Source organism: Phoenix dactylifera, chromosome 17 (assembly GCF_051530095.1).
Source record: "Phoenix dactylifera cultivar Ajwa chromosome 17, Ajwa_hap1_PhDact_Kaust_v1.1, whole genome shotgun sequence".
Classification (NCBI taxonomy): Eukaryota; Viridiplantae; Streptophyta; class Magnoliopsida; order Arecales; family Arecaceae; genus Phoenix; species Phoenix dactylifera.
In genome coordinates, this window is record NC_143206.1 from 17,798,126 (window position 1) to 17,824,449 (window position 26,324).

Here is a 26,324-nt window from a genome sequence, read left to right on the forward strand (position 1 = left end):
CCTCCCACCTTCTCAACAACTTCGAACGCATCGATTTAAGAATAAGAAACAAAACAAGGTTATAAAACAAGGCTTTGTTTGCTCGGAAAGCAAGTACAAAAATGACAGCGATGATAAATGCCAACAACCGTAAGAATAATATTTTTATTTTAGTATGTAAACTACTGAATAAATTTTAAATATGTTGAAAACAAATTCATGAATCATCGAAAAAATAATCTAATTAATTCCCCTTACAAGAAAAAAAAATAAAGAATCACTCAACCAAGGGAAACAAGAAATTATTAATAATTTAGATAATAATGTGATCATGCGAGCTAAGCATATTTTATTTTGCAGTATAACCTTCATATTGCAATATAATTTAGTTTTATGTATATGAAAAAGAAAGAGGAGCGTTACAGGTGATTGGCTCCATATGCAAACTAATTAAGCTGAACCGGATAACTATATCCAATAAGAAAATTAACTATATCCAGTAACAAAATTAGTAATAAAGGAAACGGAGAGCGAGAGCGCGCGACAAAGAGCGAGAGCGAGAGCGCTTCAAGATCTCCGCGCTTGCGATCCAACTACTGAATCCACGGAAAGCTTCTTCCCTCCTCTCTTCCGCGGACAAAGTCTACGTTTTCTCAGCTCCGTCTCTCTCTATTTCTTTGCTTTCTCTTCTTCTTGTTCCTCCCCCAATTTCCGTTCGGACAGATCTCATTAAATCCTTCTCTTCGATCCTCCCCCCTTAAAATTCGAACCCTAATTTTCCAAACCCTAAATCATCTCCCAGTGAAGAAAAAAGCGCCCAAATCCTATTTATACCCGTGGATCCCATCTATATTTCTTCCTGGATCTTGAATCCATAGAGGAGTAAAGGGGAGAGATGAGCGCGAAGGGCGGCTCGGGGGCGTCGCTGGCGACCGGGCGGCTGTTCACGCTGGGGCTGGTTGCGGCGTGGTATTCGTCGAACATCGGGGTGCTTCTTTTGAACAAATACCTTCTGAGCAACTACGGATTCAAGTACCCGATCTTCCTCACCATGTGCCACATGGCATCCTGCTCGCTGCTCAGCTACGTCGCCATCGCCTGGCTCAAGGTCGTACCCATGCAGACCGTCAGATCCCGCATCCAGTTCTTGAAGATCTCGGCGCTCAGTCTTGTCTTCTGCGGCTCGGTCGTCAGCGGCAATGTCTCCCTTCGCTATCTCCCGGTTTCCTTCAATCAGGCGGTCGGCGCGACGACGCCCTTCTTCACGGCGGTCTTCGCCTACGTTATAACCGTCCGCCGGGAGGCCTGGATCACTTACCTCACGCTTGTTCCTGTCGTCACCGGCGTCATCATCGCTAGCGGGGTGAGTTACTTGCCCGAACACGTGCAAGATTGCTCCTTTATTCGTATGCTTATAGGTTGACTTATTCCATGGTTTAGTTTTGTATTTCACCATGCAATTAAATATGATAATTTTAGAATATTACGTGAGTTTTGATTGATAAACCAGAGATTTTTGCTAAATCCAGTGCAATTGGAGCCATGGGACTGTTGGTAAGTCTAGAACCATAACCTTTCTCGCATGTAGAATTGGTACATTTTATATGTCCGGGATGTTTGGGCAATGCAGTACGAGTTTGCAAATGCATATGTAAAATGAGTTGGTTTGCTTTGGACATATGAGGCCGCTGCTGTCGAAGAAACCTCTTATACTCAGTATATTGAGTTAGTTTTGGCTGTTGGGTTCCGTCGTATTTTCTTTGTTGGTTGTCTGTTTGTGAAATACCTTTTCCTTTTCCTTAAATTACTTGTTGTCATAACTATCATTTAAGGCATCCGTGCTCCTTTCAGATGGACTTGCATCAATGGATGAACATAAAGCGGAATACAGTTTCAACTTGTCCTTTATTGACATAAACAGTTTGTTGTTCGGCATCGTTCGGTTAAGGGAATTGGATTGAGATATGATTCTCATTTCATAATCATTATGTGCCTCAATATGGATGCAGTTCTTGATATCCACCAGATGTTCTTATACATTGTTTTGGCAGGCATTGCTCAAAAATCACTTTTGTTACGACCATTGCACCATCGCCATAGAGGGTCGATGTCAGATTAAGAGCTAGTTTTAAAACATTAGTAAAATTTAACTGATCACGTTTTGAGCATGTAGCCAACTTCATGTTGATCGGATCTGTGGTTTAACGTAAAGTTTCTGGGTACATTTTGATTGGTTCCATTTTCTTAGTGCTGCATATAGAAAAATTGATGGGTTTAACCTGTTTTGTTACCCCTTTATTTTTTAACACTGTCTTTGATTCTCTTTAACCATGAAATTCATTTTAAGCAGCTAGCTGGCATGGTCTTGTGAACTTAGGCTGATGTTTAAAAGTTTTTTTCTCAACCCTTCTAATTGTTGGCTGCTATAATCTCAGTATGGTTCGGACTTCAAATTGTTAATTAGTAATGCTAATTTTAGACATGTAGGTATATCTATAATTCATTGTAATGTGTATCTCCGCATGGTGGCAAGGCGAATTATTCAATGAATTTCACAGTATCTCGTTATATAGCCAGTATGCTTGTTCAGCAAGACTTTAAGACTGAAATAATTAAAAAATTGACTTTCTTATGTCTTGAATTTACAGGGAGAGCCAAGTTTTCATTTGTTTGGGTTTATTATGTGCATTGGTGCAACTGCTGCAAGGGCACTTAAGTCAGTGTTGCAAGGAATTTTATTATCCTCTGAAGGGTAGGGAATACATTTCTTGTTAAAGAATTTTGGAGATATCTCAAATTTTAAGCTTGCATGGCTATGTCATTGGACACCTGTTATTTCATTTGTGTTTATATTCTTCAGATATGCTTTCATCATCGTTGAATTCATTCTTTAACCTGAAACAAAAGTACTAAACTTATTTTCTCTTGTTAATATTTATGACCTATCAGGGAAAAGCTTAATTCTATGAATCTCCTTCTGTACATGGCTCCGATAGCAGTAGTGTTCCTGCTTCCAGCAACAATTATTATGGAGGAAAACGTGGTTGGCATCTTATTAGCGCTTGCCAGAAAAGATTTCAAAATTATTTGGTATCTGCTATTTAATTCTTCTCTGGCATATTTTGTGAATTTGACCAATTTCTTGGTCACCAAACATACCAGTGCCTTGACTCTCCAGGTATGGTTTGCTGATATAATTCCACTCTTTCCTGCTACCTTACTATTTTATGGAATGTTATGTAAACAGATAGGTGAAAGAGTTCTTAACAGGTATATTTTATTTCCAATCCATGTTATTTGCCCCCTGGCTTATTAGTTTACTGATATCAGTATCTTTTACTTCATCCATCTCCCTCTAATTGGTGGTTACTATTCTGTGCCATCAAATTATGAAATAAACTTTGAAGATGCTTGCTAATCCACTTTCCATTTCTGCATTAATTTATTACTTATTTTTCTTTATTAGAAAACACAAATTCTCATTTATATCTCATCAAGGTGAATACAAGGAGTCAAAAACGTGCAAATGGGTGATATTCTGATATGTGATACAACTTCTAATATATATTTCTTTCCTTGAAAAGCACTTGCAGGCTCTAACTGCAGTGTCTATGTAATAGCCTATTGCTCATTTGCTCATGTACGAACCACGTGGTACTAAATTTTATGTAATTGTTATAATATGATCATGGAATAAGCTTATGTGTACATGCTAGGGAAACAGTTAATCATTGAAATGCCATAAAAATATAGTGTTTCCTTTACTTTTGAAAGCGCTACTATTAGGGGTTCTCTACCAAGTTTTGTTTGAAGAAGTTTCTAGCCACTAATAGCAGACGCGTTAGCAGATTTCCTCTGTAATTTTCTGAACTCAATCAAACAAGATAAAATTCTCAATTTCCTTCTTTCATCACTTCCAGTGATTTTTCTTTGCTTTTCCTTGACAACTAAACATAGCCTAAGAGTTTATGTAGCAAGTTGCCCAATTCTAGAGGAAGAAAGATTCTTCATGGGAATTGACTCACATAAAGTTGGTTCTCACCATCCCTGATTTTTTCCCTTTATTTCCTTTCTACGTTTTTTTTGTTTATTGTGGTCGTCAATAAATTGGGGAGAATATTGAAGTAGTTTTCCTTTAAAGGGCAAGGGCGTGAGGATCGAGTTTGTGTGGTGCAACTAGGATGTGAGATAGGGAGGATTGGGAGTGAGATCCTTAAGTGGTATTAATTCTGTTCATTGAGTCCGTGTATGTGGAGATTATGTACAGAAAAATATTGTCCCTTCAATGGATGAGGAACAATATAGAGAATGGAACTGCCACAGATTTTGAAAGATAAGATGGATAATAGACTAGATGTTGTATTGGACACAACTGGCACAAAGATTCGTGGTTCATTGAGCCTAGAAGGACATAGGGTGGGAAAGTCCACTGTATTGATGGTGTCAAGAATCTTGCTTATATTTGTTTTGTTGCATAATAAGGAATGCTATGATAACAAACTTTGTGAAAGAAATCTCAAAAGCAATCCCTTTTTAGGAAGGAACATCAGATTTTAGTAGGTGGCGACCACCAACAAGTAATGTCTCTTCCAATATGGGATAGTTTTTGAGGGTTGTTACTGGACAGAAGCTGTCATCCTAGCATTATAGTAGTGACATATGCATTGATTGTATTCCAAACCAAAAAAAAAATGAAAGATCAATTAAAAAAACTTGTAGTGCCACCAATGGAAAGCAAACTTTCCTTCCTAGTTTGATAAAATCTGCTAATTCTCCTTTTTCATGGCACTTCTTTCAAGTATCTTAATAGCATAACAATAAAAAAACATTTCAATTTTTCCTATACACTGCTTAAGTTGAATAGTTCTTGTTACAATATGTTTGCAGTTTTGTGTAGGAAAGTTTTTCCAATCATATCCTTCCATTACGAAATGGACAGCATGTCAAAATAGATGGTTTGTGATGCTAGTACTCAGGACAATCACGATAAATGTATTGAAAGAGAAAGGAAAAATTCTCTAATTATTTAATCTCTGCTGGGAAAAAGGGAAAAGATTTTGAATCTCCATCTTGTTAGCTAGTGATTAGACCAGCGAGCCTCAGACCCTGCCTTCTCTACTTTGACCTCACCTACTTGTAGTTGGCATCATCAATGTCCTTCGCTACCACATCTGCCTTGAGTGCCCTCCTAGTAAGACCTTCGCCAAATCTTGAATTCCCGGAAATCTCATCACCACTCTCTGTTGAACCATCTCCTGAGCTGCCGACAATCTCGGGCAGAAAAGCTGTCTTGGAACTGGAGAAACGGTTGTTGACAATCGAGGTAGGGGAAAAAGATGGAGGTATAGTGGTGGCAGTGGAATTGAGTTTCCAGACTTTGGTTAGGTAGTAGGGGAGAGGTAGAAGAGAGGCAAATGGCAGCCATCAGAAGAAAAAAAAAAAAAAAACATAATTCCCTTCTATACCTTCCTGAAAAATAACTAGGATTTCTTTTTGACTTCTATAGAAAAATAAAAATAAAATATTACATAGCAAAACCCAAAGTGAAACAGATTGTGCATCAATTTCTCACCAGTGATGTCTGATTCGTTATCAGCACTGCCATCCTTTCTATTACCTTGGTTGTCGTCGTGTCTTTGCCATCATATTTGGGATTTTGATGATGACACTTTTGACGGTTGTGTTTCATAAAAAGGAATGGTGAGGGGGACTAAAAATTAAAAATAGGCAAATTACTGTTACTTATTGCAGTTGCATGCTCTTCCCTGTACCTCTTTTTTGTTGAAATGTAGAATGCAAGTCCCTTTTTTTCTCATGGGTAATTTTTATACACTCCAATTCTTCACTCTGATTTTCCAATAAGCAAACATGTGAATTATATGGTCATAATGCTGTAACTTTTTCAATTGAAGCTTATGTAACTCAGTCCAATTCTGAAACGTCACGGTGGAAAATGCGTAGAGTAGGTGTGCTCTAGACCAGTAAAAATATTCCTTACCAGTCATCTGAGGAGGAATTCAACCATCCTCGACTTTCCGGCTGCTTTCTTCCCTCGAGTTACCAATATTAATGTGCTTAGCTGCACCCTGTTAACATAAACATCCAAAAATTCCATATTGCACAATTCATTGGTTCAGGCATGGTAGTCGTGGTTTTACAAGCTGTCATGAAGTGGACAGATTGACAACTGAATTGCTTATGTTCGCACACTGAACATTTAGTTTTTGTTGCATTGTCTTCAAATTGGTTTAGACTCTTGAATTCTTATCTAATTCAGTTAGTTTTATTTTTCTCTTTCTCCCTTATTCTCCGCTATACCTTTTAGTAAATTGAAACTTTGCATTATATTGAAGCATTCATATATGGTTTGGTGCTATGAAAAAGGTGAATATTGGTATGGCGTTCATGTTTCTTTCGCCCATCTCGTTACTATAACTTGGATGCATATCCATATGATGATATAAGGGTGACAATGGATCTATATTATCTGTTTGGGTCAGGTCAGCCTTCACTATCAAGTCAATATTAGCCCTGACATGAACCTATCCTGATCCATATGTGCATCGAACAAAGCTGACCCATACCCACAAGCAGGTCAACTTTGTCGACTTGTACCCAATCCACTTACCCAGCAAGGGAGCACAGGGAAGATAGGAAGAGCAAAAGAATAATGCAGGGAAATGTTCGAGGGAAAGGGAGGTAAAAAATCATGATGGATCTTGATGAGGCTCTCAGGGCTTGCATTAGTAATGCAATTTTGGGGCCCAATGGCATTGGTGGAACAAGGTAATGTGCTGCTTAATTAAAGCAAGGTAGCAGCATGAATTTAGACGTTTGGTGTCATGGGGGTGAACAGTGGTGAGGCGAGATGATGGAGGTGATCATTTTCAGGTGGACTAAAATGTGGAGAAGGTTGGGAGAGAGAAGCGGAAAGGGAATCAAGGAGTGGGATGAGGAGAGGGGGAGGAGGTGGGAATTGGAGAGGATAGGAGGTGATGATGGGAGGATGGGAGAAGTGGTGGTGGAATAAGCAGCAATATGAGAGGCAAATGGAATATGGTATAGGTTTAAGGCTTTAATCGATGGCAGCTAAAAGTTCTGTATTTTTGATGACTCAGATCAATGATAAATGCTCTCCCATGTCTCATAATTTTGGTGATCTTTCTCTTGTACCAAAAACTTGACGAAAAGTGGGTGCTTCTACTGAAAAAAATGGAGTGTCTGTAGCAAACCATTACTTAGCCAAGTGACACCGTGGACTTGGCCCTGGCTTGACCCCTTCAGTAGGTCAAAGCCACCCACCCTTACCCAATATGTGGACCTAACAGGTGAGGATTGGTAAACAGGATAGATAGGTCCAGATTGCCTCCTTCAATGGGAGAACGAATCTGGTAATGACTAGATATATGAAGCCAATCGAGTCTCCCCCGAGACTTGACAAACTAATGGCTGAGGTGTCATTACATTGGTGGTGGAAAAATTGTGATCATATTTCTCTTCATGAGAGTGGTTTAATATAATCATGTTCTAGCAACCCATTAAATTACATTATTCAGAAGGCATCAGGATTTTTTTTACTAATGATTAACTGTTACATTTTTTTTTTCTTCCAGGTTCTGGGAAATGCCAAAGGTGCTGTGGCCGTGGTTGTCTCAATTTTAATATTTAAGAACCCAGTATCTCTGGTAGGGATGCTTGGTTATACCCTCACAGTCATTGGTGTCATTCTTTACAGTGAAGCTAAGAAACGTAACAAATAAGAATCTCTGGTTGCTCCGAGCGTGTTCTGTTTCATTCTATGGGTGGCAACAACTTCGTGATGCCTGGGGTTGGTTGGCATGCTTTTATTATTTGTTCATGTCATATGTTGCGCCTTATTCTTTTTACAGAAACCGTACAATGGTTTCCGTGCGGCTCCTACAATGACCAACTAGTGAGTGTAGGTGAGAAGAATCTCAATAAAGAGCACTAATATGCCTTGATTTTGCTACCAGGGGTCCGGAGGGTATTCTCAACCCTCGTCTAAGATATGGAGATTTTTTCAAGGAACTGGGATCTGCTAAAATTGGTCTGGTTTTCAAGGAACTGAGATCTGTTGCTTTTTGATTAAGTAACAAAATGTGACATTATTTCATTTTTCATTTACAGAAGATGTAGGCATAATGTTTTTGTTATTTTAAGAATGTGCTATTGAATACCGCTGATACAAAAATATAATGGAGATGGTTGGGTTTTCTTATTTCTGGGATGAACGAATTGTGCGTGTAATTAACTCTTTACGTTCCTATTTGTGAACCACAGGAGAATGATCGACGCTTGAAAAGAAAATATGGTTCGATAATTTTGTTGGATGAAAAGAAGAGTGCTGATATTTCTAGATTCACAATTTCAAAAATTCGCTGTACAGATTATAGTTGCGCCCAAACTCTAGAGCAGAGGAGTTTTCAATGCAGTGGAACATCCAACTTGCCCCCCTTTCCTCGCTATAAAGATTGCGTTCAAATTCTTACTCTAATAATTATCTTCCAAGCAAATATGGATAAATACAGAGCAAGCCACACACCTTCGATTTATCATTAACCCCCCAAAAAGACCTGTTCCATTAATTTGCTTTTCCTCTTTCAGAACTTCATCCGCATGAAAGTCTGGGACAGTCAAAACTAGCGTTGTATTATGTCAAATGGCACTGGCGGATTTTTTATATTGAACAAGGAATGTACGATATGAACTTAAAATGAACACTTCTGAGACCTTAAGCAGCATTTTTTATCCCCCCCATCTGCCATTCTAAACAAGCAAATTGAAGACAGTGGCAGTCCAAATAAAGTATTCATTTTGCACGGCAAAATTTGAGGGTGAGCAGGAAAAAGAATCACTCATATTGTGAGTCTATCCTCAAGAAATATGTTTTTTTGCCTATGCATGAATATTGTCATATCATAAATCTCTGAACAGAAGCACGGTGCTGATGTACTGCAGACAAGAATAATGCTGTAATGGGAGAGCAGCACCTGGACTCTAGAATCCTAAGTTTCATAATATGAACATGGGCAAGTTGCAAAATTCTTTGAATCAAATCAAAGGCATGCTTAAACATGGAGTTACCTTCAAAGTTGGGTAGTTTCTCAAGGTTTTAGAGCATGTAGAGACCAAATCTTCACATATTATCCACAACCCACGTTTCAAGACAACACAACGGCCCAGTGGACTATTTTCAAGAGCACAAGCAAGTACACCTCCAGACCAAGAAAAACAGTTGCATCATATGACATCATTTTGACAATTAAATCATCTGAAATACCTTCCTCTCACCACTTATTCAGAGATTAACAGCAGTAGTAGAATAGCCAATTGGTACATTCATCAAGCCCAAGGAACAAGGTCTGAATTTATTGATCCATTCGTACTGTTGAATGAACTCAAATGCCAAGAGAATTTTTGTGTTCAATATGGGATGCTGTGGACTTGGATAAACAGAAAGGGAACTCACTTTCATGAACTTTGTAGAGCATGAAAGTTCTGTTCCAAAGCAATGGCATAGCCAAATAGAAATTCCAGATCCCTGCCAACAGTCAAGTACTTTGTTCAGGAAAGAGAGAGGGAGGATACCTTTTCCTCTATGCTTTCTTCCATTGGCAGCATCAAATTCTTAGCCAGCAAATCTTTGCTCCTGCCATCAGTTTCATCAGCAGGAAACAAATTCTCCTTCTCAATGCTTCTGGTAACTGAATGCAAGTCACTTTCCATATGGCTCTGCTTTATGTACCCACATGATGGTTGCTCATATGTCTTCACTTTGCCGATACAATCACCATATTTACCATTAGACATCATAGATTCATTTTCAATTGGAAATGCAGTTACAAACTCTGAATGTTCCTGACAGGTTTGCCCTCCAGAGCTCGGGTTAGAAAACTGACCAAATTCATCTGTATCAACCACTCCATTTGCTACTTTTGAAACCTTGGAATGGCTTTCTTCACTCAAACAAGGAGGCAAAACCTTGCTAACATCAGAGCACGAGTCATGATTTTCTGTCATCCTAATAGTGCCACCTAATTCAGAAGGTTCTGACAGTTGTTGCAGATATGTAGGCGATGCAGGTTTCATGTTATGAGTAGAAGACGGACCTGTCAATTGGATGCGTGGAGGATCACACTTTGTGGACGCATTCTTCGCTGCAGGTCTTATTAATTGAAGCTTACTGGGTTTCGGTTTGTTTACCCCGACAGGGTTTCTGTTTCCAGTACTTCTAATTATGTTCCGTAACTTGCCAGGCTGGGAAAATGTTTCAACATTGCGCCCAAGGGACTTCTCCTGGAAATCAGAAACAGTTTCCAAGTTAGAAGCAAAGTGTATAAATTACAAAAGAATAAGGGGTGGAAAAAGATAGAACAGAAAACTGTTTTGTGGACTGACCGCATCAAAATATCCAATCTTGGGTGTTGGCTTTCGAAGTCCTGATGGTTTTATGCTTTTAGTACCAGAGCTATTATTAGTACATCTTTTAGAGTTCTCCCCAATCGATGGTTCAGAAATTACACGAATTTCTGAAGAACCTTTGCTGATACACTGACTATGAGAAATGGTTGCAGAATTTTCACTTCCGACGTATGGATGACCAGCTGATAGTTTCCGTAAACCTGATGAATGAACGATGATACTCTCAGGACCTGCCAAGGCAGGGGAGAATGACAAAGATCCAGTGTCAAGGCTATCCCTCAAAATACCGGGCTTTGCAGTAATGGAGGCTGATGAAGATGACTCTGAAGCCACGCTGTCTAGCGAACTATTTGGAGACATATTTGCTGAGAACTTGAATGTAGATTTTGGATGTATTGGGGGATTACTTGCATTGCTGGACATGGTTTTAATTTTGGATGCTTTCACAGGGGTTTTCTTAGTGGTTGACCCCGGTGGAGAATGATTTGTAATTCTAGAAGCAACTCTTTTCCTTGTAGTCTTCGAAGGAGATTTACCTGTTGAATCAGATGAACTACTAACAGAACCACTATGCGATGAACAAGAAGTTGATAAGGGATAGACTAAGGGTGAACCATAAATAGCTCTTGGTGATCGAACAGAATTAGAAGTGACAATGGATGAGTCTCCATTTATCTTTTTAGGAACTATAATAGATTGCCGATTAATTAAATTGCCTGCAACCACCACATGGACATAAAATCTAAGTCACTAAACAGAATGGACATACATGTATTCATCAGAAATCAGAATGAGAATGCCCAAATATTTGATGAAATATCAGAGTTTATTTCAAAATGTGTACCAGGAAAAGGTTTCCCAATGCTACTCCTTGGTTGGATGTTCCCAGGACCAAAACCTGACTTGTTTGGCGCCGTTGGCAAAGTTGTTCGAGATACAACTCTTGGTGGCTTTAATGATGGTTTTGAGTCTGCACTTTTATTTGTAGCCTTTATTCAAATAATAAGCAATGTTAGTTTAGCAACACAATGCAAAAACCTGTCTATATACAAGCAATGTAAGGAACAAAGTGTTAGATCAACCACATGCAAAACCATAGGAAACAAAAAGGTAAATTTATCAATATAATTAGGGCATACCCCTTTCATGCTACGTGGGCACTCAGAAGTATGGTCTGAAAGTTTCTTGGTGACAACATGCCTTTTCATCCCAATAGGAGGCTTCTTCTAAAGTAACAGAAATTATTACCTAACTATGCACTTTCACACATAAACAATAGCAAGGCGGTCGTGAACAGAGCGTACCTTGTTCTGAGATAATAATTCAACTGTATTTGATGCTGCAAAACAGTATTAGCATATACACATCAAAAATAATGTCAACCAATAGATACAAAAGGGAAAACAGTATTACAAAGCAAAATAAAACAAAAGACCATTCGAGTAAACTAGACAGTAGCAGACATGAGCATTTTATCAATTTTACAGGTGGAAAAATCTCACAACCAAGGAATGGTGCATTGAGCTCCCCATGTTCTTTTGTCTTGCAGGAGTCTACCACATTTGAAGCATTCTCATATTTTCCAAGAGATTTCTGAATGGAAGCCCGTACATTTTCAAACAATTCTACTTCAAGGTTTTCTAATGCCAAGGTATCACTATCTAAGGTAGATGTTGACTCTGTGGACTTCCTAATATCTTCCGGAATTCCAGGTAATGAAGATTCTTCAGCCTTCCCAAAAGTGCTATTTACAATAGCCAACTCTTCAGGGTTGAGAACACCTGCATACATGTATTTAAGATCCAAAACAATAATGAGTGCATCATGCATTTACAATATAAGAAAGAAGTGATTTTGCCAAGCACAGAGATAGATACCTTCACTTGTAAAAAATGCACTATCCCAGGCTAAACTTTTGCGCAAGTTGTACTTGCGAGAGTTTACTCGCTGTTGCTCTGGAGACTCTGATAATTCAAGGACTTGTTCCAATTTCTTGCTCATTTTCACCGGACCCTCCCCTTCCTCAGCACTGACAATCATATTTTCATTATGATTTTCTGAAAGGCCTGCTCAATTAAATTAATGACAAAAATCAGGGCAGTGGCCACTGTCAAATAAGAGGTTAACTAAGAAAAAAGAGCCAAGGTCATCTAACTACTGGTTCTTTATGCCTGCTTAACTATTCTGTTGGTTAAATTTCAATTTTGTCAATTTACAATAACAAAATTTTATTCAAAAGATTGACATATGCACTCCAAACCAATTTTTTATGACATATGCTCCCCTTCATAACCTTCTTGTTAAGACAGCAACATAACGACTATAAAAAAATCGAATTTGAACCACCTGGAAACATTGCGACATCATAACTAACAAAGCTCTCGTGCTCGTTTCTTAAATTCAACTATTATTAATCCACATGAAGCAATGAATTTAAGCTGACTTTATGGACCTTTCAGATTGATTGTTTCATGTAGGTCATGACTTGCAGATTTTTAGATTCTTGTAGATTAGAAATTTATATTTCAATGATGAAATTGGGACCATACCATAAACTTAGAGGAGCCTAGAATGACTCATCTCATGAATTATGAGATTATCTCTAAAATTTTAAGAATTTTTTAAATATATGAAAACAAAAAATCTTTAACAAAATGAAGCAAGTATATGTGAAATAAGATCAGAATCCAAAATTATATGGAACACAAGGACATTTGTCTTTAGGCCCCAGGAATAAACAAAGTTTTTTATCCAACTTCTGTTTAAGACTTATATATGCCCAAAGATTGACACATGATTGCAGGAATTTAAAATATTCACCTCTAAATTTTAGATACCAAAACATTCAGATCTATTTTCCTTTACTCTTAGAAATTCAATGCCTCATGGACGTTGCTAGTTTCATGCATTAGCATCTATCTGGTTAAGAACATCCGAAAAGACAGAGCCTAACAAATCATGGGAAAAGGACTTTATACATGGGGTGCTACCCCAATAACATGATCCATGTTGATTCCAATCCTATGGTGAGATTCTAATCAGCCATCGTTATTTTAACGTAGATTGCAAAAACCAGATTGTGAACTGTGAGAGCCTAAGAACAACAAAGAACTTTTTGTCACACTTGATATAGATGAATCTTTTCTAGCAATTTCCTTTTATCTCTCTACCTATTTGCTTTTGGATATAGTGGATCTCATACAAGTTCTGGGTAATTAACACATTTAGTTCCTTATAAGTTTATTATGTTGGGCTTTCCAGTAAGCGACAACATGAAAATGCTTTCATCTTCCTCTCTCCTAATATTACGTTAAAGTTATTGATAGGGGGCAAAATGGATCGTACCACCCCATTCCGGCCAAGCAGACCTCAACATCGACCAGACCAAACCTCGGTCCTGCTAAGAGCCAGTCCGATCTCGGATTTTGCCAAAGGTCCCGCCGACCTCATTCGGATCTCTCCGCTGCTACGACCTGTAGCAATATCTTGTGGTGCTTATAATAACGTCCCGGGCTTGAGTTCGAGGCGCCCTACTACGTCGACTACAAGCCAAAAAGCTCCCTCGACTGCAGGGATATGCAACGACGCGCCTTGGCCCAAGCCCGGAGCGCCCTATACGACGACACGCCCTGGCCAAGTTCGGGGTGTCCTATGCGACGATGCGCCCCGGCCCGAGCTTGGGGCGCCCTACTAAGCAAACCTTAGAGTCAGAAAGGCTAGGCCGACCTCAGGGCCCGCCGAGCCGACCTCATCAAACATATATCGCGGCCCCCAAGTCGGCCCAACCTTAACGCCTACTGAGCTGACCTCACCAAATATACACTGCGGCCTCCAAGCGAGCCCGACCTCACCTACGGCCGCATCCACGTGCGCACCTATGCGGGCACCCATGCCCGGACACACGGCCGTACATTACAACCTCGCCGCACCATGCTTAGCTTGCTGGCCACGCTATGCTGCCCCAATCATACTTGTTGTCAAGGGCCATGCCTTGCCACATCTGCCAACACCATACTGATCATAAGAACGGCCTACACCGTGTGCCTCAAGCAAGTCCTGGCTGCACGCCATCTGGCCAAAGCTATCTCCTCCCATGATGACAACGGGCCATACCTCCGCCATCTGAGTACCTCTGGCGGGACTATAAGTAGCCCCATTAAGTAACGCCTAAAGGATCTTTGGCCAACAAAAACTCCACGCTAACTTAAGCATCGGAGGGCCCTCACTGAAATCAATGGTGAGGCTTTGTGCAGGTACGCCGGCGCACGAAAGGTGGCGTTTTTTCTCCATCTCGACCGGCGGCTCCCCCGACTCCTCCGGCATGGTCACCCTCAGGCCAAATTTGAACCACAATAGTTACTTTTACATTCTATTTAACAAAAATTAAATATCATAAAAGACCTATTTATATAGGTGAATGCATCGACTACGAAAAGATTTTGTAACACTAAATAGTATATTCTAGGAGAGATATTATGTTCAGCTAATGAAATTGCAATGGTGAGTTTTATGTGACACCATGGAGCGGCAATAACTAGATTTTGAGCCCTTGGTTTATATATGTAACTGCTTGTGTCTGCATGCGTCTACAAACACACACATACAGATGCACACACTTAAGATCTGTCTTACTCTTACATGAATCTTCTACAATTGAAACTGAAAAAACAGCTGATCAGCTCTCTTCGCGCTGTCCACATTTATGTGACACTTTAATGCAGCACTTTAGCATATGTTGCACAAATTTAAAACAGTCAACTTTACACCTTGGCTTGTTTGGGACTGCTAGCAGGCAGGTTACGGGCACTTTGGAGTATGTATTGCTAGATATGAGCACCAATGTTCAAGAAATAATACATTCTTACAAATGATAGGCCAGAGAACTTTATGTACTGAATATCAATGTCATTAATTGAGCTTAAGCTAGTTTACCATGTAAATTAAGTATATGGCTGCGAGCAGGGGATACTTATCATATATTAAAGTTGATGAATCATGGGCAATTGATTATTGGGGGGAAATACATAATCAAAAATTATCTAGCAAGTTAAATGTTGGATAAATAATAGACTAAACAGAAAGCCAGACAAATTCTATTATCAGTAGTGCCTTCACAAGAAAAATCAAAAAAGGTGGCTCAACATACAACAACCAACTGCTAAAACAAATCTCTTGGTGATCAATGAGGAAGTAAGCAGAATCTAAGAGGTGGTGCCGAACAAGATTATACACCAGTCATGTAAAGACAGCATTCCTAGAATCTAGATACATGAATGTTTAAGCATCAATCGATCTTTATGTTCATTAAAGTTGTTAATAAATTCCTAGAATGCTGAAAGAGGACTACATTTAATTGGTAGTAAACAAAGGCCGGATGGCTTGCTTAGATATCAAAAAGAAAAGAAAAAAAACTTCACTGGGAACCGCTGGGTATGTACTTTGTCATCCATGCTAGCATGAGATATATTCTAGCAGATCTTTGAACATGTTAGCAAAGCAAAACCAGATACAGCAATTCCAGCATAAGCCATTGGGAATCTAAGTTTATCTTTTATGTTGTATCATGTTATTAAAGACTACATACTAATACTGAAAGTTTTATAGACTAAGACTATAAAAGTTCTACTAATTGAAACATGCAGATGGTACAGGGACTTCAGGATCTATGTGCCTCACTCACATATTATGCAGAAAACAATTGTTTGGTTAGCTGATCATGAAAACTCCAAGTCTTGGTTACATGAGAAAGAATGGAACAACCATGCACAACCTTGTTTTGAATCTTATTTTACTAAAGGAAAACATATGCTTATCGACCTTATAAAGCTCAAATTTCCATTGTCTAATTTATTTTTACACAAGATAAAAACCAAAAAATGATAAATCTATGCAATGAACAACCTAATAGAAAATGTAAATTATATTCAAAAAATAAATTGGGAAATAAAATATAAAATTAGTCAATATGCAACAATTTAACTGTTGTACAAAATGCTAAAATTTTGCCTTGCATGGTACTATAACTTCGAGACTTTTCCATATGCAAGGCTGGGCATTTCATTAACTAGTCTGCCCAAGATCAAAAAAAAAGGAGTCACCACTCAGCTTAATGCTATAACAGTACCTAAGCGAGGTAGTCCCATAGAGGGCTTGACTGTAGGAGAGTTTCAGCAGTTCAACACAACGGTGATGATCTCCAGTAACAGATACCCACACAAAGAATCCCTGAATTTTCTACAGACTACAATAAAAGTTTAGCACGAGCAAAATGCTGTGCTTGATAGGCTGAAATGAGAAATATGTTCAGCTGATAGCTCAAAAAACTCATGCCCTGTGAGTATATCAGCGCATGTGGTGCATGTATAAATGCAATGCGCAAATCATTAGATATACAATGTGCTCCCAGTATCATATGGAGACTAAAAGAATAAGGATGGGCAAAAGACTAGATATATAATCACTTATGTGCAAAACCAAAAGCTACTGCACTTTGTCCTTCCCTAGCAAGATCTATGGAAGTAATGATCACAAGCTATACTCGCCTCTGCAAGAGCCACATATCTGACTCACCGAGCTAAAAATTAACATATCTTTGAGCATCAAACATGCATTTTGCAGCATCTGACATGATGCATGCAATTCCCCTATGATTTACCAGACACCATTGGGTTTGCTTCATAATAGATCGAACATCATAATCATAAGTTTTGTTTGCTCAAGATCTAATAACTTCCAAAACATTGTTACAAAACCATCATGACTTCCTATCGCCAGAAACACTCCATGGGTCCATTACTCCTCCAATAGATGTCAGATTTTGCAAAGAAATTTTTGATTACACCTATAACAACACGCATCAAGAACCAAATCGATTCCCTTCGCAACAAATTTGGGGATTTCAACTTCAAAAAGGATCAAAAAGAAACCAGCCTTTCGATAACGCAAGAGCAAACGGATCGTGCGAATCTAAGTTCAAAAAGGAACCAAGAAAACCTAAAACTCAAATCTCCCCCATTTTGATCCAAAAGAATCAAGAAAAATAATAATAAAAAAACCGGAGTAAAAATATAAAAAAAATAAAACAAGATCGAAATGGAATGGGAAAGTACCACGGGAGGGTGGATCTGGAACGGCATTGGAAGACGCTGAGATGAGGAGATCGTCCTCCGAGGAGACGTCGATGAGAGGAAGAGTCTCCATGCTTCCTTTGAATCAATCTCCTATATATCAAAAACCGAACTCCTCAACCGAGATCTCCCGGGATTTTTAGGAGGAAAAAAAAAACAAGAAGAACGGGAGAAAGATCGGCGTGGAGAAAAATTGAGAGAGGGATGAGAGAAATCGGGGGTTTTATCTGGAAGCTATTTAATGAGATTAGGGAAAGAAATAGACAGCCTTGGGAGAAATACTAGGGCGGTTCTTAAATTCACCCCCCTTCGCCCATCTCATTCGCCAATTTCCTGACTCGCCGTCATGTTTAAAGGGAGTGCACTTAGAGAAGGAAAAGGAGAGAGCGGAGTGCGCTTATCAGTTCCCAAAATAACGGTGCGCAGGGCATTGGAAACGGGAAACGACGAGGAGCGGGAAAGCAACCATTCGAAATTTTCAGTGCGCGTGACAACACCGCCGCACACCAACGTAAGATTTATTTTTGGAAATAAAAAAAAATAAATTATAAAAACTCTTCTAAAATTATGTATAAGTTATACTTATATCTACTAAAAAAATTATATTTATTTCTATGATTATTTTTATCTAATACTTTAATTCATGACTTAACAGAATATTTCAAAACGTTAATCTTGAATGAGATTTAAATACCATATAAAAAAATTCAAAATAATTAAAATAACTTTAAATAATATAACAGCTATCCAAGAATATAAAACAAAAAATGTATCCTCTTGTCCACTTAAAGGCAATTTTAACTTTTGAGATAAATAGTTTTCTAGCACCGTTAATTTAACTGGATATAAGTGTTGGTTTTATAAACAATTAGGTATAAGTTTAATAAACATAATCCTCCAACATTAAGTAGATTTTTGTAATTTACTCCCAAAAAAAAAGGAAATACAGGGCAGCAACTTTGGAGGCCTAGATCCTAGGCTCATGGATTCAAAATTTCAATCAGTTAGTGTGGGTCCATAGAGGCTACCTGGCCCGTAGAGCCCAAGCCCATTGATTCCATAGGTTAAGCCAATCAATGAACCTTTCAGCTATTAAAACATCAATTGAATTGCATAACACTTGCATCAATTTTAATGTAGCTTGTAATGGTTTGTATAAGATCTTGATATAATAAGATATAAGTCTGATGCATTGGTTTCCTATAAGATTTTCTGATATATAATAATTTTCTGATAGCAAGCTCACACCTTGATTTGCCAGTATTTCAATTACATCTCGAATCAACTTAATTAACATGAGGGTACCAAGTAGTACAGCTGGTGAGGTTATTGGGATTTTCAATAGTTTACAAGAAATTATAAAACCTCTGTCAAGTTGCAAAGGATACAATATAAGGACTAGTACTTGACATGCATGCATGCACAAATTAAGAAGCTAGCTAGAAGATGAAATTATGTCATTTCAGATAGATCATAATGCATTTATTTTGCTTTTACTGAGCTACTTTGATTACTATAGCAAGCATAGAAAACTGTATTGGTTGTGATATTCTAGCAGAATATAATCTAGCAATACAAATAATATGAAGTAATCAGAATTATCTAGACTGAGTTGTTCGCTGGGTTTATTTTGATATGTCCTAGATTTGTTTGAACCTCTTGGCAAATCTGGATCATATAAATTGGCTGGTAACCTGCACATATTAATTGTATGTGTAGATGGTGTGGGATTAATTATTGCTAACGTATTATTATATTCCCAAAGTGTAAGTTGTTAGAGAAGGGATAAACAATAAAAATGTGGTCTTAATAACTCCAATAATGCAAGCCAAACCACGTACACACATGAAGGCATAAACAAATGACCGAAGAAAAGAATAAATTAAAAATAACTCAACCAAAAGTGATCGGATTTGAATCCATGATCGTTGGTTCTGATACCATTTCAACTTACCATTGAATCTCAAAAACTTAAATGGTTAAAAGAGAAGGATCAACAATTTATCTAGCCGTAACATCCCTTCCTCTCGCATGCAACTTAGACCATGCACGTAAAGGCACAAGCGAGTCTAGTCAAGAATGCTGGGAACGAGTAGGAGCAAACAGACAAGTCAAGATGAAATAATACCCAGGACAAGGTGAATTGATGCGCGTGCATGCATGGCCAGGGATATATTTTGATAAATTACAAGTTCCATCACTTCTTCACACTTAATTTCATGATATTCCTTGACCTATGTTGTACAAGATCTCTAGCTTTATCGCCAAAAGTCATATCACTTAAACATGGTTGCGAAGTTGTACTCCTTGATAAAAAAATGAGTGATCCATGCTGGCCTGGTTCAATTTAACAAGAGCTAGCAGCTTATCTTGCACCAACTCAATGGAGGTTTGGTGTTTTGCAGTCTACTAGATGTCGAAAGGCATTGCTACTCGATTCATGCCATTGAAAACGAAAACATGATGACAACTAATCTGCAATGCATTGTTGCAGGCATGGAAAGAGGCTTCCAATGGAGGAGTTACCATGAGTGCTGCCACCTACATGTGAATCGCCACAACATACATCAGCACTGGCTTGGCTTCAGCATCAGATATATGTCTCGTGCAATCCAAGAAAAGGATGAAAGCGAGCAACCAACTTGCATCCAAACACGTATTTATAACTATTAATGAAACTGACGATCAATCCTGTTGCAGTAACGGCTTGATTGCATGCAAACCAAGCCTTCCCGTGGGACCACCAACCCTGTGATGTTTAATAATTCACAAAGGTCGATTTCAACATTGTAAGTCATCGCATTTTCAATAATGTCCTAGCTAGTAGCATAGATTAAATTTTTATGTTTTGTAAACTAACATTATTGTTCGCATATTAGTTTAGTAGAAGTGATAATATAAAACAAAATTGGGTGAATTAGGTTAAAAGCAAGGGGGATATATATTTAATTCTTTAGCAGAACTTATATATTAGTTCAGCGGATAACTCCCAGGGGCCAAAGAAAGAAAGGAAAAAAAAAAAAAAGCTGTAGCCGAGCCAACTTGGCCAACTTCCCTTCTGCAGCTTTCGTATTTGTATCAGAGGGGAAAAAAAAACACTACACAGACCCCTTTCCAAAGGATCAGGGTTGTAACCTTGGTGCCAAACAAGAATTCACCTTCCTTTGCATGATCTCCAATGGATCGCACAAATAGTACTTCAAGATCCATACAGGTAGATGAATGAGGGAGTTTGGAGTGCTTTGAGATCAAAGCAAAGCATGATCCAATACTCGCCACCATGAAAGAAGATTAATCATTCTTTAGCGCAAAAGATACAACCTGATCCCCTTCCAGATCCTCCTCCTAATGTTTTTTTTTTTTTTTTTTTGAAGTCCTCATGCCTTGTTTCAAGCTTGCACTTAGGAACATGCAATAGGTTGCGAAGGCAAGAAACTCTTCAAAGGCAAGCTTGTTCTGTGTCTTCATAATTTCCCCGGGAGTCCCGTCGACCTATATATCTCTAGCCAGCCCTAGCTATCATATAGGTGCATGATTGGTCCCTTGAATCCATCACTAATCATGCCTCAGAGTCTCATATATCTCTACTTCTTTGTTTAGTATAAGTGGAATCTGATCCAACTGAAGTGTACCGGATGGAATCATCATTGATCCAAGATTTTATAAATTGTCAAAAGGTCGAAAAATCAGCTGTAGGTCCTTGCTATTCCTCTCTCCCATGCCTAGCATTCAAAGGCAAAACCCATTCATTCACTGTACTGCACGTACGTTTGTCCTTTGGACACAAAGCCCTACTCAACCACATCTTCATAGTATCACAACCTCTTGGTTCACATGCTACATCAATAATAACTTAGACTACTTAGTGTACCCCTGTTCTAGACTGCCATTAAATTGGACAAGCCCTCAGGACTGATCCAGTGATCCATGAACCATTCTTCATGAATTCAGTGCTCCCTTACCTGAAGAGAGAGAGAGAGAGAGAGAGAGAGAGAGAGAGAGAGAGAGAAGAAAAAAGGAAGAAAGAAAGAGCCTCCATTAGCTCCTATTCCATCAGTCGACCCTCTCTACTTCAAAGGACATGTTTCAATATAAAAGGCAACGTACGTCTTCGTCACGTATAGTTCCACCGAGATCTTTACAGTCTTAAGTTTGGAGTAGCTCAAGCTCTGACACCTTGCAGCACTACACATGGAGGCCTCTAAAGGAAGTGGTAGGATGTGCATGCGGACACGTGCGCTGCATGCAAGTTGGTTGGCGTGCACATGCTCGCATTCCTTCCATTGCTTTCTATTGGGTGAACGCAAGATATACCCCAAATCTAACTAGGATTTTGTTGCTGGGTATGGAGATTGCTTCACCAAGAGTCCATGTCACTGCATACAAAGTTAGATGAGGGTCATTATAATATTAGACACTACCAACCTGGAGTCTTTTCTTTCCTTTTGGAGAGACCAATAGCAAGATCCTCGTTACTGTGGCAATCATGAAGAGAAGGAAATTTGTTGGGAAGACCACCAGTCCAGTACCACTGCTCTCACTCACCATCAAATTCCACAAAACCCCTGCGAACATGCATTCCATTCAAGCCAAAACCCTAGAAAGGAAATACCATCTCTTCCTTTGCCAAAGAAAACATTAATGCAGAGCATGCACCATTCCATTACTTCCATTCACTGGTCAGAAAACAAATCTGAATGTTTCATTTAGTATATAATTGTTGAAACACCACTCACAGAAAAGCCCAACATAAATAACCAACGAAAATAACGAAAAAGGAAAACTTAAGACTGATATAGAAGGATGAAAAAGTGAAACTAGAAAGTTTCCAAATATGGCTACTAAGACACCGCCATTTGAAGGAGAAAATATAACTATCTTTCTATCGATCTATATCTACCTCTACTGCTCTACATCAGGGAGCTGTTGATGAGGCCGGGCCAGGAGGAACCAACCCCATTCCAGCACTCTCTTCCAGGGTCCATAGCCATGTTGCCATCCCTGCCAACCTGCCATTGCAGACCCATAAACACCTTGCTCTCCCCTCCATCTGCAGCTCTGCAAGATCGTTGGCTAGCCGTTGGAGTGCTTGCAGTTGTGGTTGTGGTCGAACCACTTAGACCTCCATCAAAGGGCAGCACCACCTCCTCCCCAGAAACACCACCCTCCACCTGCTCCATCCTGCCATGACCCCCAAACCCATAGTAGAGATTGTGGAAGGCATTGGTGTTGGTGGTGGTGTCAAGGAGCCCACCTCTCAGAATGTCAAGGAAGCCTGGAGTTGCCGTGGGGATATGTCCAGGGTTAGGGTTAGGGTTTCCTAGAAGGAAGGAGTCATGGTCATCCAGCCCTAACTGGCCTGGGGTGGGTGGTTCGTGGAGCCTGGCAAAGGCTAAGGAGAAGTCACTGGGGTCATAGGAAAGGGGTGGTGGGAGGAATGTGGGGAGTGGTCGGTTGGAGTGGGTGGTGAGGGCTTGGTCTTGGGCCCTCTTTGAAGTAGAGGAGGAGGACCTCTTGTTCTTCCTGCAGCCACCCCCAACTGGGACATTTCTAAGGGAGCCTCCTTTGGTCCAGTACCTCCTGCAGCCCTTACAGAAGTACCGGGGCTGGGAGAGGCTGTAGTTGTTGTAGTAGCAGAACTTGGTGTTGGTGGAATCACATCTTGGGCACTTGAGGGCTTGCTCTGGCTGAGGCCTCGCCTTCCTCTCCTGCTGCTGCGGCTGCTGTGTCTTGGGGCACCCAGTAAGAACTTCTTCTAAGGGAAGGGTAGCCATGACCTGTGGCAGATCTCACCGTCCATGCATAAAAGGAGAATGAATTAATTAAGAACGCATAAAATTCAATTCATGAATATGGTTCTGCCTTTTATTCAAAAACATCCAAAATTCTCAGCAGGAATGATTTCTTAGTTTCATGTTTCGTTTGTTGGAAGAAACAAACGTCAGAGGGTTTAAGAGTCTAGGGGGGAAGAAAAAACAAACAACTTACAAGAATTATGACTTTGACCAAAATGATTTTTTTTCTTTAGAAGTAGGTAAAATCAATATGGTTTGATCTAGTGATTTCTCGGAGAGAGAGAGGAAGAGGAGGGGGGGCGGTCCAAGGGAGATGTGAATATAATCTAGTGTGGCAGGGAGGATATTTGGGTGTTGGATTCAGATCCGTAGCCGGCCACCTTAAATGGTTGGGTCCTAGCTCGAGAAGTTAATATGATCAAGAGTGCAAGTCAAGCCCTGATTCCGTGTCCAGCATCTGATCGATTCTAGTTTTCCTCGTCATTCAAGTCTTGCCCTCATGTCACACAGGAGATCTATCACCTAGCTAGAAGGGTTCTCTCTCTTCTTCTTCTTCTTCTTTTTTCTTTTGGCAAAATTTGTGTGAGATTGCATGCAATTTGAACTATAGAAGGGAGAAGAAAAGGAAAAAATGAATTTCTTTCCTATCTACTGTTCAATTCGAAAGCAGTGGAAGCCAAACAATTTTAGCTCGCTTCTCCACTTGGGAGAGGTCCACGGTTTCAAACCCTGGTGGTGGCATCCCCACCATGCTTCTCCAAAGATCTGAAAGCAGTGGAAGCTCCATTTCTTTAAACTTCAGATCCAAGATCACAGAAAGAGCTTTTAAAGAAAGTGATGAATTCTTTCTTACAGTTTAAGAAACTTGAGCAGAAAAGAGAAAAGCATCATATAGAACATAGCCACATGTGGGTATCTCAGCTAGAAAAATCTTTCAAACTAGAAAAAAAATCAAACAAAGTAGGTGTAAAGATTTGAGAGAGATGACACTCTATGAATCAGGGAAAAAAAAGAAATGAAGACTTCATCTCTTTTTTTGTTCAAAAGAGAAGGATTTCCTTTCCGCTACTGCTCAACTAGAAAACAGTGGGTCAGCTCCAATTCTACAAACCTGAGATCCCCACATCACAAAAGAGCTCCGGAAATAAGACATCATGCAGGGATCCCTCTATTCCACTTCGTTTCCTCAAAAAGAAATCGAGTTCGTGAGAGCAAATAAAACATATCCAAAACCTCCACTTTTGGTCAACTCAGCTAGGGGAACGAACCCCTTTAACCAAGTTCGAAAATCTAAAGATAAGTAAAGAAAGAGGAAGGAGAAACGAGTATTGGGCTTGTTTGTGCTTAAGTACCTGCTGGTGTGCATTAGAAATCTCCATCCATGCAAACAAAATCTCTTGGAAGCTCTAGATTGATATATATAGAAGACTAAGAAGAGGCTCGTGGAAAGACCGAGAGAAGAACTGAGCTCCCCGTCTGCTGCGAACTAAAAAAGAAAGAAAGAAAGAAAGAAAGTAAGAACGAGAATCTAGAGAGAGAGAAAGAGAAAGAGGGGGGAGAGAGAGAAGAATGATTACTTTCTGTACGAGACGATAGATGTGTTTGGCTTGCACGCAGAGAAAGCATGGAAAATTCGAGCGATCTGCAACGGATTCATGAAGAGGGGTGGAGAAGGGGCGCGGGCCCCACGCCACCCCTTGGCGTGGAGCGCAACAGCGCCGCAAGGGGCCCACGCAGGGCCTGCTCGCCGATTAATCACCGCGACCTCGACTCGGCGGTCCATCTACTCGGCATCATATCACATGATCTCGCGATGATTGCCGGGAATCGGTCCCGCCCACGTGGTCCCGTCCTCCTAGCCGTCTGATCCGTGCTCCCCTGATCAAATTTTATTTTATTCTATAATTGCGAGCAAACGTGTTGACCGGTCAGAATACAGTCGCATCGGTCAAAGCGGAGGCTTGGCGATTGGTAAAGAACGATAGGAGGGAGCAGAGAGTTCGCTTTCGCTTTCTCTGGCTTCTACGCCCCCAGCTCCTTTCTTCCTTTATGGTGTTCCCCAGCGATGATGGATCGCACCGGATGGATGGCGGTTCCGACCGTCTGATGTTCGTAGTTGGACGAAAACCGAAATGGGGAGTCGCCGTAAGCGAGCTCAGCTCCACAGTGATGCGATCAGAGGAGGGAGAAGGAGGTGGGGAAGGAGGCGAGCAGGGCGTGGAGGAGGAAGGATGGAATGGGGATGGGTGGGGACGGAGGAGCGTTGGGGGCCAGGGAGGTTGCCACCAATCCCCGTCTTTTGTCGGTCGGAAGGTTGGTCGGGTGGGCCCGCCTTAAGATGCCCAAAAGCTAACGTGGCAACCGACCGCGGCAGCAGCTGACGGAATATTTCGGGCTGCGAGATATTTCTTTCCGTATCGTCTTTTTTTTTTCTTTTTAATAAAAAACTTCCTATTTCTTTCTGTATCGTTTTTTTTTTTGTTAATAAAAAACTTGGAGAAGTGGAAGGCGAGATGGGGGCCATGGCGTCTTGGGAGGGAGGAGGATGGGGGCGTGAGGGATGGCGAGGGGCACGTGACCGGAAGGGAGAGAGGACGTCATCAGGGGAAGAGCGCGGCCGACCTTGGTTTGTCGGGTGGCCGCAGAGTTCGGTTATGGAGGTGGGGGGAGATAACGGACAATATCTGGAGGTGTCGGAACGCTCAGGATGGGCATGCCTTTGCCGTTGGCCGGCGCTTTCAGTGACGTACGAGGAAAGTCATAGCTGTCTGTGGAAACGGGCGTGGTTTTTGGAGGCCAAAGACTGCTAATACTGACGGATGATGGCTGGCTGCTGCTGCTGGTGCGAAGAGAGTCGGTGCAGGTCCAGGAACATGATCTTTTTTAGGTTCGCACCTTTCGGAGAACGGAATGGCAAACTATAGCTTGGCAAATGAATTGCGTGAAGTAGCAAGATATATCTAAATTTACAGTCAAGAAC

The 26,324-nt window shown here is 40.2% G+C and overlaps 3 protein-coding genes across 10 annotated transcripts; 1 reads left to right on the top strand and 2 right to left on the bottom strand.

Moving 5' to 3' along the window:
• Positions 1–473: 473 nt before the first annotated feature.
• LOC103706648 (putative sugar phosphate/phosphate translocator At3g11320) lies at positions 474–8,218 on the top strand. Its single transcript, XM_008790819.5, has 4 exons — positions 474–1,342; positions 2,628–2,731; positions 2,929–3,157; positions 7,593–8,218. The coding sequence occupies exons 1-4, from the start codon at positions 875–877 to the stop codon at positions 7,737–7,739; spliced, it is 948 nt and encodes a 315-aa protein (XP_008789041.2). The 5' UTR covers positions 474–874; the 3' UTR covers positions 7,740–8,218.
• A 561-nt stretch (positions 8,219–8,779) lies between these two features.
• On the bottom strand, positions 8,780–17,916 carry LOC103706647 (uncharacterized). 7 transcript variants are annotated; one of them, XM_017842664.5, is made up of 9 exons: positions 17,532–17,780; positions 12,300–12,488; positions 11,925–12,203; positions 11,727–11,761; positions 11,562–11,648; positions 11,267–11,411; positions 10,710–11,138; positions 10,399–10,622; positions 9,422–10,296 (listed from the first exon to the last, which is right to left on the bottom strand). In XM_017842664.5, the coding sequence occupies exons 1-9, from the start codon at positions 17,620–17,622 to the stop codon at positions 9,565–9,567; spliced, it is 2,211 nt and encodes a 736-aa protein (XP_017698153.4). In that variant the 5' UTR covers positions 17,623–17,780; the 3' UTR covers positions 9,422–9,564. The 7 variants fall into 7 exon arrangements, with proteins under 7 accessions (XP_008789036.4, XP_008789037.4, XP_038988971.3 ...); XM_008790814.6 differs by having other exon boundaries at positions 8,780–10,296; positions 10,399–11,138; positions 17,532–17,916; XM_008790815.6 differs by having other exon boundaries at positions 8,780–10,296; positions 10,399–11,138; positions 11,928–12,203; positions 17,532–17,820.
• A 4,310-nt stretch (positions 17,917–22,226) lies between these two features.
• Positions 22,227–25,616, bottom strand: LOC103706646 (dof zinc finger protein DOF3.2-like). Of its 2 annotated transcripts, XM_088713871.2 has the most exons (4): positions 24,922–24,970; positions 24,697–24,830; positions 24,456–24,520; positions 22,227–23,326 (listed from the first exon to the last, which is right to left on the bottom strand). In XM_088713871.2, exons 3-4 carry the CDS (start codon positions 24,498–24,500, stop codon positions 22,460–22,462), a joined length of 912 nt encoding a protein of 303 aa, XP_088569997.2. In that variant the 5' UTR covers positions 24,501–24,520; positions 24,697–24,830; positions 24,922–24,970; the 3' UTR covers positions 22,227–22,459. The 2 variants fall into 2 exon arrangements, with proteins under 2 accessions (XP_088569997.2, XP_008789033.2); XM_008790811.5 differs by lacking the exon at positions 24,456–24,520 and having other exon boundaries at positions 24,922–25,616.
• Between the last annotated feature and the right edge of the window lie 708 nt (positions 25,617–26,324).

Excerpts from the sequence above, each read along its gene's own strand:
- LOC103706647 (XM_008790814.6), bottom strand. The coding sequence starts at position 17,622 with ATGGAGACTCTTCCTCTCATCGACGTCTCCTCGGAGGACGATCTCCTC. Across the intron at positions 11,762-11,924 it reads CAATGCACCATTCCTTGGTT|CATCAAATACAGTTGAATTA; the intron begins GTGAGATTTTTC and ends ACTGTTTTGCAG. Across the intron at positions 11,139-11,266 it reads CATTGGGAAACCTTTTCCTG|GCAATTTAATTAATCGGCAA; the intron begins GTACACATTTTG and ends TGGTGGTTGCAG.
- LOC103706648 (XM_008790819.5), top strand. The coding sequence starts at position 875 with ATGAGCGCGAAGGGCGGCTCGGGGGCGTCGCTGGCGACCGGGCGGCTG. Across the intron at positions 1,343-2,627 it reads GCGTCATCATCGCTAGCGGG|GGAGAGCCAAGTTTTCATTT; the intron begins GTGAGTTACTTG and ends TTGAATTTACAG. Across the intron at positions 3,158-7,592 it reads CCAGTGCCTTGACTCTCCAG|GTTCTGGGAAATGCCAAAGG; the intron begins GTATGGTTTGCT and ends TTTTTCTTCCAG.
- LOC103706646 (XM_088713871.2), bottom strand. The coding sequence starts at position 24,500 with ATGATGTCTTATTTCCGGAGCTCTTTTGTGATGTGGGGATCTCAG. Across the intron at positions 23,327-24,455 it reads TTGTGATGTGGGGATCTCAG|GTCATGGCTACCCTTCCCTT; the intron begins GTTTGTAGAATT and ends GATCTGCCACAG.